The sequence below is a fragment of the Mus pahari genome, chromosome 7 (assembly GCF_900095145.1).
Source record: "Mus pahari chromosome 7, PAHARI_EIJ_v1.1, whole genome shotgun sequence".
Lineage (NCBI taxonomy): Eukaryota > Metazoa > Chordata > Mammalia > Rodentia > Muridae > Mus > Mus pahari.
The window spans coordinates 49,016,058-49,026,716 of NC_034596.1; the positions used below are offsets into that span (position 1 = coordinate 49,016,058).

Consider the following 10,659-nt stretch of genomic DNA (forward strand, 5'->3'; position numbering starts at 1 on the left):
CTTCTGCCTCTGCCTCTGCCTCTTCTGCCTCTGCCTCTTCTGCCTCTGCCTCTGCCTCTTCTGCCTCTTCTGCCTCTTCTGCCTCTTCTGCCTCTGCCTCTTCTGCCTCTGCTGCCTCTTCTGCCTCTTCTGCCTCTGCCTCTTCTGCCTCTTCTGCCTCTTCTGCCTCTTCTGCCTCTGCCTCTTCTGCCTCTTCTGCCTCCTCTGCCTCTGCCTCTGCCTCTTCTGCCTCTGCCTCTGCCTCTTCTGCCTCTGCCTCTTCTGCCTCTGCCTCTGCCTCTGCCTCTTCTGCCTCTGCCTCTTCTGCCTCTGCCTCTGCCTCTTCTGCCTCTGCCTCTGCCTCTTCTGCCTCTGCCTCTGCCTCTGCCTCTTCTGCCTCTGCCTCTACCTCTTCTGCCTCTGCCTCTGCCTCTTCTGCCTCTGCCTCTTCTGCCTCTGCCTCTGCCTCTGCCTCTGCCTCTTCTGCCTCTGCCTCCGAAGTGCTGGGATTAAAGGCGTATGCTACCACTGCCTGGCCAAAACCCTTTTTTATAAAAGACAATAATTGAATAAAGCATAGTATACTTCTAGAATTGTTTGGGTTTTTTCCCTCTCATTTTTTAACCTAATTGTTTGAGAATGATGTCTTAGGACCTATAACAATGTAACAATGTTTGTCAACTACAACTGATTTATATTCTGTTTCTCAAAAATTAAGAATGGGTAGCTGCAATGTTACAACACAGGAGATTAAGTTAAAGAAGTCACTCTGAAAATAACTAAATAACTTTACCTGCTCCTGGATGCTTAGCAATTACAGCTTTAGCCAACACTGTACCCAGCAGTTTTGAAACTGATATCCGCACGTCATAATTGGAACCTTCAAAGGACTTAAAACATAGTGTGGCCACACTGTCCAGGTCTGTGCTCCACATAAAGATGGCCTCATTCTGGAGTTCAAGAAGACACTATGCAAATGAACACACAAATTAATGAAGAATCAAAATAAAAATGTCAGGTTCAAATCTGTGTAAGTTGTAGAAATATAGTAGTTGATACAACTTCATAGTATTTTCTATGTTGACAGGAACAACCAAGGACTATTAACATTCATATATATAATTACAAAAGAGGTGAGAGGACAACCCCCTTCTAATTCCCAGAAGCACATTTAAAAAAAAAAAAATCCTTTAGAGTCAACCTGTTAAATATGAGCAACAATGAGAATAATTCAAGCAGTACCAAGTGACTTCAATAACAAGTGTTCTGCTCAGTCAACTATGTCAAGGACAATTTAAAAAAAATAAAACCAGGAGCAATAATAAATCTAAACAAACACGTTTTGGTTCACACAGATACAGAGAAGGCGTACAGGAAACAGAATGCATTGGTCAGTGTGGAAGCTTGACCTTCTTTTTCTGGCCTCTGGCTCCTCATGTCAGCATGTGGAGGTCCGCTGAGCTGATTTCTAGGCTTGCAGTTCTAACATCATGTGGAGGGGACTTCACCCCCTCTGTACATGGTTTAGGGAAGTGGCAACTAGACCATTTTACCTTGGCAGCAGCACATCGGACAGCCATGGATCTGTCTGTTAAGCAGGACCGGGCAGCCTTGTAAACATCCCTGTGGCACGGTGCAGCGGCAGCACCCAGCCCAGTCAGTATACTCTGCAGACTCAGCATGATCTCATAGCGGCCTTGAGACTGCCAAAAGGAAAAGAACAATGTAAAGAATAACGTGGGCATCCACAGAGAGCAGCACTAAGCACTGTGCTTATTTCAGATTTAAGAAAATTCAGATTTCTTCATATACTCACCAACTTATTCTGACATCAAGAAACACTGACCATTGAGCTCCCTATTTAAAAGTGTTGTCTGTACACATTAAATCTCAACACAAAGTACTATCTGTACATATTACATCCCAGCACTCTGTGAGGCTCAGACTTGAGTTATAGCTGTACCTCAGTGAGAGTACTTGTCTACCCAGGCTCCACATTCAATCTCACCGCCAAAAAACAAGGGCTGGAGAGTTGGCTCATCCGTTATGAGCACTGACTGCTCTAGCAGATGACCCAGGTTCAGTTCCCAGTAGTCACAAAGCAGCGCACAATCATCTGTAACTCATTTCAGGGGATCCAGTGCCCTCTTCGGGCCTATAAGGAGCACCAGGCATGTTTGTGGTGCACATACACACATATAGACAAAAGACAAAAACACATAAAACACACACATGCACATACACACACAACTCCACAAAGGTACCTGCTCTTCCCTCTAATTACACAGTGCTTACTCCTTTCCAATGCTAGGGCAATAACTAATCTATTTCCCAGGTATTGTATATGTTCTAGATATATTTAATTGATAGAGTCACACAGATACTTTGCATGCTTAAAAAATATAAACCGTTCATTAACTCCAGACATAAGAACACCTAAAATGCTACTATGCTATTCTTCAGTTGTACTTACCTCTGCACTCTTCATAGCTTTAAGAATATTCCCCACGGTGTCGGTGAAGCCGTTAGCCAGTATTCTACCCAACTTCTTGTACAGGGAACCCAAGCACACCACAGCAGCACTGAAACAACATTTAAATTAGAAGAGATGTCATGACCAAAACAGGGGGCAGGGCATAAAAATCGTGAGACTATGTAATTGTGACTATTAAAACTGCTAGTCTTATGGTTGTACTTTTTACATTTTGGAGAGTATCTTCAGATACTAAAATTTTAAAAGATTATGTGGGTATGTGTATGCCTGTATATGTGTATGTGAGCACAGTGCCCATAGAAGCCAGGGGGTTGGGGACATCAGATTCCCCTGGCTCTGCAGTTAAAGGCAATTGTGAGTTGCCTGCCCATGGGTGCTAGGAATTCAATTCAGGCCTTCTGGAAGAGTGGTTCATGCTCTTAACCACTGAGCCATTCCTCCACCTCCTTAAAGTGCTTCGAACTGTGGTGAAGTATCTATCATTAACCTATATTTTCTTCTGTCTTAGTTTACTACTAAGAACTTAGTAAAAGAATAAACAAAATCTGAAGAACTGAAAACATTCTTAAGGAAGATGTTTTCAATCTCAAAGCTAGACATATCTTGTCTTAATTAGTCTTTTTATTGTGCTGGTTATTAATTACAGCATTAGGGACTGAAGCCAAGGCCTTTGTGAATGCTAGGCCATGAGTGACGGTCCCATCTTACTGTTACTTAGTGCCGGGCCTTCTAGGCATGCTTCCTACTACTGAGTTATATATTCTAGGCACCTAATTTTTTTCTAAAGAATTATTTTATGTGTACGAGTGTTTTGCCTGTATGCATGTATGGGCATCATATGCATTCCTGGTGCCTGTGGAGGTTAAAATAGGGCACTGAATCTGGTACTGGAGTTACTGGCAGTTGTGAGTCAACATATGGATGTTTAAGAACTGAACCTAGGTTTTCTGTAAAAGCAACAAGGACCTTAACTGCTGAGCCATCTTTCCAGCTCCACTGAAATATTTTCAAAAGGACTTTCTTGATAGCAAAATGGTCTGTTTGTTTGTTTGTTTTTATTTCTTGAGACAGGGTTTCTGTATGTAGCCCAGATGTCCTGAAACTCACATTGTAGACCAGACAGGCCTCAAATTCAGAGATTCGCCTGCCTCTGTTTCCCAAGTGCTGGGGTTAAAAATGAGGCTATTACTGCCCAGCTAAATTTTATTTTTTTAAAAGATTAGAAATTGAATCAAACTGGGCATGGTGGCAAATGCTTTTAATTCCAAAATTCAGGAGGCAGACACAGAAGGATCTCTGTGAGTTCAAGGCCAGCCTGACCCACATAGGGAGTTCCAGGACAGACAGGACTACATAGAGAGACCCTGCCTCAAAATCAATCAATCAATCAATCAAAAGGCAAAAAAAGAAAACTTGAAACAAAATGAATTTATGATTAATTTCAAAAACAACTGTCAAAGTTTATATAATTTAGAAAAACCATACAAGGAAACAATATTTTATATTGTCAGGTTTTAATGTTTAACTTACAGTTTGGTGGGAAGGTAACTTGGAGAGTCATCTTTGCTCCGAATAAGATCATTACATTTATCGATTGTCTCATAAACAGAGAATGTGTCTCCAATACTATAAAGGATGGCCAGGTTCTGAGCAAGGAGCTTGCGCGTGGGAGGCCCCGGGGAGCTGTTCAGTAAGGACAGGAGCTGCTCAACAAGAGTCTTCTGCTTCTCCCTGACGTCCTCCTACAAAGAAGGCAACGGAGCACAAGGAAGTCAGTGGAACTCCTGGCTGTCCAGGAACACTCCACACTGTTCTGACTGGGCTCACAGTTGCTGACGAGGGCACTGTGCTGTGCTGACAAGTGGTTCTTCACTTTGCTATCACTAAAAGGAAGCTCTTAAATACACTACAGTCCATTAACAGAGACAGAGATCCATTTCATCTGCCTATTTGAAAGACGCACAAATCTGTGATTTTATAGCTTCTCACTAGGCCGGCTCTCCCCCACGTAGTTATGTGAGCAGTTAAGGTGGCAGCCTACAACCCAAAACACAGAGGAGACCTGCAGCAGCCTCCTGATTTATCCAAGTCTTTCCCAAAGTCTAGATCAGTTTTCTTTTTATGTAAGTAAATGCACGGAGATGCCAACAGTCCACTCTACTTTACCTGGGCGCTCTGAAAAGGAGCCACTATAGCACTAAAGGCACTTGGTGCTCATTGAGGCCTCAATTCCTCAACTTAGTTAGTGTTCAATTAGCAGATAGAATTCTATCTTTAAAATAACAAAACAACAACAACAACAAAAAACTTTCTCCAGTTCGACATGGTGGCAGATGCCTTTAATCCCAGCATTCAGGAAGCAAAGGCAGGTGGAATGCTTGAGTTTAAGGCCAAACTCTCTACAGAGAGTTCCAGAATAGCTAGGGCTACACAGCACAGAGAAACTGCCTAAAAAAAAAAAAAAAAAAACAAAACCAATTTTTTCCTTTTCTTTAAAAAAAAACTTATGTATATTGGTATTTAGCCCATATGTATGCACCACATGTACATCCAAGGACACAGCCAGAAGAGGACGTAGGGTCCCCTAGAACTGGAGTCATATAGCTGTAAGCTGCAATGTGAGTACTGGGAATTAAATCTGGGTCCTCTGGGAAAGCAGCCAGTGTTCTTACAGCTGAGCCATCTCTCCAGTCCCAGAACTTAATCTTAGCTTATTTCCCTAAACGTACCTAATTTTAATGTAAAATTAAAAGACACTTCAGAAGGGACAAGGAATCAACCATAGTTCACTGCTAAGTTTTTAATTCTTGAAGGTAAGCAAATTCATCAAATCTCTTATATTACAGAGCCTGGTAACAATAAATTGTTTCAGAATGAGAATGGTCTTCAATTTATTTAAAATCAGTTTCTAAATTAACAAACTCTTGTTTTTTATTAAATCTTACATGTATTCATGTGGCTTTGGGTGCATGTGCATGTACATGTGTGTGCTGGGTATGTAGAACCCAGATATTCCCCATGGGCAGCGTGTTCATATCCCTTTTGCATTACATACCGTACTGTGATTTTATAAAACCATACTGTGATTTTATAAAACATCCTCATTTTAGATGGCCCACAGTATGAGAACTCAGTTTTCTTTCTTTGTATCTATTTCATGAGCTTTATGAGGAGTATGTTTATTAAAGAGCTTTTCAATTAATATTCTCTTTATACTTTTTACAGTTTTTGAAAATAAAATTTCAACAGGATTGTTTAGCACCACAGGACGTCAGAACTTTACATATTTGGAGAAATACAAGATGCAAAAGATAATAAAAATGATCCACAATGTGGTTGTGGGTAAGTGGTGTGTGTATCTGTGCATATATGCATGCATATGCATGTATGCATGTATGTATGTATGGACAGACTTTAGAGTACTGGAGACTGAACTCAAGGTTTCATGCAAGCTAGGCCAGCACACTACTACTGATCTGTACCCAGCCCAAGTGTTACATGGATGTTTAAATATTGGCTGATTTCTTTTTTTTTTTTTAAAGATTTATTTTATGTATGTGAGCACACTGTAGCTGTACAGATGGTTGTGAGCCTTCATGTGGTTGTTGGCAATTGAGTTTTTAGGACCTCTGCTCGCTCTGGTCAACTCCGCTTACTTGGATCAGCCACACTCAGTCCCTGCTCACTCTGGCCCAAACATTTATTTATTATTATACATAAGTACACGGTAGCTGTCTTCAGATGCATAAGAAGAGGGCGTCAGATCTCATTATGGGTGGTTGTGAGCCACTATGTGGTTGCTGGGATTTGAACTCAGGACTTTCGGAAGAGTCAGTGCTCTTACCCGCTAAGCCATCTCACCAGCCCATATTGGCTGATTTTTTCCTGCTTTTTTGAACTTGTAAAATTAAAAGAGACACTTCAGAAGGGACAAGGAATCCACCATATTTCACTGCTAAGTCTTAAGAAATTTTACCTTTCACAAACTGATAGGTGACTATAGACAAAGCAAGAAAAATAAACAAATGGAACCAAACATTTCTGGCACATAACACAACAACAACAACAACAAAAAATCAGCACTTGCAATGTTACCCACCCTGTTTGTAGCTAGCAAGAGCTTCTCCAAGTATCTCAACCACTCAAAAATAAACTCAGCCTTCTGAACTTCACCTAGTTGACTGGATGCTTCTTCACTGAGCAGCAAGCTGTGAGCTAATTCCATTCCTTGCAGCAAATTCTCTTAGCTGGTCACAAGTCTTCTCATGTATATGTACCTTAGGTGTATGCACGACACATAAGGAACCGAGCCTGCGATGGAGAAACAACACGCTGTGAAAGGTGAGTAAGAGGAAGGCCATGAGAACGCCAGAGATTCCTACCAGAAGTAAAAGCACAGCTAACTAAGTATAGCTTTAGAACTGCCGCAGGTCAATCCCAGAAAGGTCCCAGGAGTAAGTTCCAGTTAGCTGACCCAAATTCATCTTCCCATTCAGTGTCTACTTTCAAAAAGACGGACAGGCCAAACAGGGCAGACTGTCAACAGGCAAAACCAAAACAAAACAAATCAGTAAAACCAAGCGATAATCCACTTACATTCTCCTAGTTTTAGGGTCAGCTAATAAGCTCCTATGTTAGACTTTCAGCACTCATGGCATCCTAAATGTCCTTGTATTGAATGTGTCACAGGTATTTAACAAGCGACCGAATATCTAGACATACTCCTGAAATGCTGTGGTGAAGCTGACCACTTCCCTATGTCTCCTGTGCACGTTTCCAGAGTGTCTGCTCTTCTTTAATAAAGAGCCACTTGCAGCTCTGTGGGTTTAAGGCTAGCCACCTCTCCCCCAGAGGGTCATCTCATCCGAGTTTAGTTGTGAACAAACTTTTTTTTCCTGATAAATCCATCAATTAATCATCAAACAAACAAATTATTAGAGAGCCAGGTCAAAGTGTTTGTCACCAGACCTGACAAGTTCCAGGACCTAGAGAGCAGAAGGAGAAAACTGACTCTTGCAAATTGTCCTCTGACTTGTATACAAATATGATGGCACACACACACCCAATAAAATTAATTTTATTAAAAATACTTCTGCTCCAGTGTGAGGACACAAGCATCGAGTCCAGCCATGAGGCAGTGGAGCGGTAGGATCACTTGAGCCCAGGAGCCTGCCTAGGACCCTTTTAGGGACCAACACCACAGCAGCTGCCAGAGAAGCAGCAGCATCAATGACATGAAGTACATGTGAGGTGACACACAGGGGATGACTTCTCTAGTGCATCAAAAAGAACCGGATTAAATAGTTCAGAAGAGTAAGGTTGACTGCTATAGGTAATTAAAATATATAAAATGTATGCCTTATGGTTCACTAAGCAAAACTAGTTATTTTAATGGGAAAGCCAGTAAGATATGTTAGACAACCAGGTGTGAGATATAGGAAGGTTTTTATTTTTATTTTTTCTTTCTGAGTGATTCCTAATATATTTACACTTCCAGATCATCATAATTACTAGATATCTGAAAATCCCTTAAAGACTTGAGTGAATTCCCACACTTTATCTTACTCGTGTTAGCTGCTTTGAACCCATGTCTAGATTCCAGGACACATTCCTGATGGAAAACCCTCCTGTGTGGGTTCTGTCCTCTCACACCTGTGCTCTAGCCATCTGGTGGCTTCTTCCCCATCACTACCGCCACAATGCCCAACACTGTCTACACATGATGAAGCACCCAGAGTCACCCCAAACCAAAACAAACCCAACCTAGTTTATTTTCAGAAGTGTTACTTTCAAGGGGCAAAGAACAATACAAACATCCAGTGGGTGGCACCACCACTTGGGAAGCAGAGGCAATAAATAGTTAAGGATTATCTATCTGTAGACATACAGGTGAGCCAAGGCCACCTTGTTTTAGTTTTATAAAAAACAAACAAACAAAACCAAAGGATCAATATAAAAAACGCTGCTAAGAATTAATTTTTACAGAAATAACATGAATTCTAGCTTCTTGTTTTAAAAGCTCCTTCCTTTCTTAAAATACCAAACTGGGACTGATGAAATAGCTCAGTAGGAACCTGCAATACCAGTGATGGTCGGAATTAGAATCCTAGAACCCATCCTTGTAAATGCTAAATGGGCTCGGTGACCTGCCCATCATCCCAGCATTTGGGAGGGAAAACCGGGATCCTTGGAGCAAGGCAGACTAACCATGTGAGGAGCTCTGAGTTCAGCTCACAGACCACACCTCAGTGAATAAGGTAGAAAGTGATGGGAGAAGACTCCTGAGGTCAACTTCCAGCCTCTACAGGCATGCTCTGGTTATTTGCCTGCACAGCCCCTCACACATGTTCCCCAAGTCCCAAACATACTTATATGCATGTACAAAGGAAAAAGAATTATTAAAATGAACTGGTTAAAATATTCACAATTAAGGACAGAATTTAGAAATGTTAGAGAAATACTTTCCCATGAGAAACTTAAGCATACTATACTTTGTCCTTAATATCTAAGACTCTGGAGGGAAACTAACCTTAGTGCACAGAGAGATGTTCTTATAATCACCAGGGTAAATGACAGTCTAAGAATCAAATTACCCTTTCAGGAGGCTAACAGTACTGCTGAAAAGACACTTTTTTTCCTTAGACAGCAGCAATATTGTGGTGTAAAATGATCTATCAAGAAGCAAAATAGCTAATACAATGTGATAATAAATAATTCAGCGAAAAGGCTGAAGCCCATAAGCAGGGCACACGTTCCCACTAATGCCTCCCATGCACCCCCATGTGAGCAGGGCACACGTTCCCACTAACGCCCCCCATGCACCCGCATGTGAGTAGGGCACACCGTTTCCACTACCCCCCCCCCCCCCCGTGCACCCTCATGGGAGGCGCTCTGGAGGGCGGCAGCAGCTCCCAGGGCACAGTCACCTTCCCACCTCCAGCTGCGCCTGAGCTCTGCACATCTGCACTCAAACAGGACAAGCAAAGACACTGCACACAGAGGCTCTGACCTCAAGTCTGGCTTTTAGGATGATGTCTACAGAGACAAAGTTGCCTCCTTTAAGTTTTAATATAACCGCACACTCCATATGCAGAGGAACTTCACTGCGCTCACTTTCCTCTTCCACTCATATTCTGTTGAGATTATGACCTGATTTATCTACTGAAAGTGAACACAGGCAGCAACATGCTTAGACATGCGCTTCCTTTTTAAGATGAGGTCTTGCTATGCTATCTAAGCTAACCTTAAACTTTCAATCCTCCTACTTTAGCCTTTGGAGTAGCTGGGAAGAGCCATGCAACATCACACCTGGCTAAGATCTACTTCTCAAAGTACAGTTAGTCATTGCTTGAAATAAAAAGTGACTTCACAAAACTGCTGCTCCAACTCTAATGCCAGCAGCAAGTTTAATGGCTGCCAATATTTACAATCACTTACTGTGGTGGCTGTACAATACTTTTAAGTGTGCAACATTTATTTTCTTAAATAAACCTTGCTATTTCTTAGATAAAGCTTCCTGTTCTTCTTGTATAACTATAATTGACCTTTTATCGTCTTGTTTCTCAACTGAGAGCTCCTGTATAATTAAAAATAAGATCCACACTTCCTATTCCAAGAGGAAAAACCAATCAAAGCTACACTAAAATCAATGCAAAAACAACATCCAACAGCGTAAATCAAATTCTCTGGCTCAGTGTCCAACATCTGGAACTCACAATCTTCTGGGCTTGAGCAGCTTCATTTCTCCAGCTCTGCCACCTGCAATACACACGCACACACGCACACAAACACACACACAATTGTCTTACAGGCTCACACCAGCTTAGTGGTCACCCCATGGCCTGCCATCCCTAATATGCTGGGGTCTATAACAGAGACTGCACCTTCACCAATGGCCTCCTAGCCTTTCTTCAGGGACTCTGACCTGCTACATAGTGCCAAGCCTCAGCTTCTCCTCATAACCCCTCCAATCTTTCACTTTCATGCCTGTAAAACGAGTACCACAAAGGAGACACTTATGATATTAAGGTCAGCTGCCCGTTTGAGATGCAGCCTTAAACCCCTGAAGCACAGCTTCTGTGTGCCCACCCCAAGGAACTGTGTGCCCACCCCAAGGAACTGTGTGCCCACCCTAAGGAACTGTGTGCCCACCCCAAGGAACTGTGTGCCCACCCTAAGGAACTGTG

The 10,659-nt window shown here is 42.1% G+C and overlaps 1 protein-coding gene across 2 annotated transcripts in view; it reads right to left on the reverse strand.

Annotated features, from left to right (window-relative positions):
• Heatr5a (HEAT repeat containing 5A) overlaps positions 1 to 6,782 on the reverse strand; it is an 86,665-nt gene extending 79,883 nt beyond the window's left edge. For both annotated transcript variants that reach the window (XM_021202178.2, XM_029540827.1), the window contains exons 1-5: positions 6,573 to 6,782; positions 4,004 to 4,215; positions 2,453 to 2,561; positions 1,533 to 1,682; positions 773 to 947 (exon numbers count right to left, since the gene is read on the reverse strand). In XM_021202178.2, the coding sequence (XP_021057837.1) occupies positions 773 to 947; positions 1,533 to 1,682; positions 2,453 to 2,561; positions 4,004 to 4,215; positions 6,573 to 6,698 (772 nt within the window). In that variant the 5' untranslated portion in view covers positions 6,699 to 6,782. The remainder of the gene's footprint in view (positions 1 to 772; positions 948 to 1,532; positions 1,683 to 2,452; positions 2,562 to 4,003; positions 4,216 to 6,572) is intronic.
• Positions 6,783 to 10,659: the final 3,877 nt, after the last annotated feature.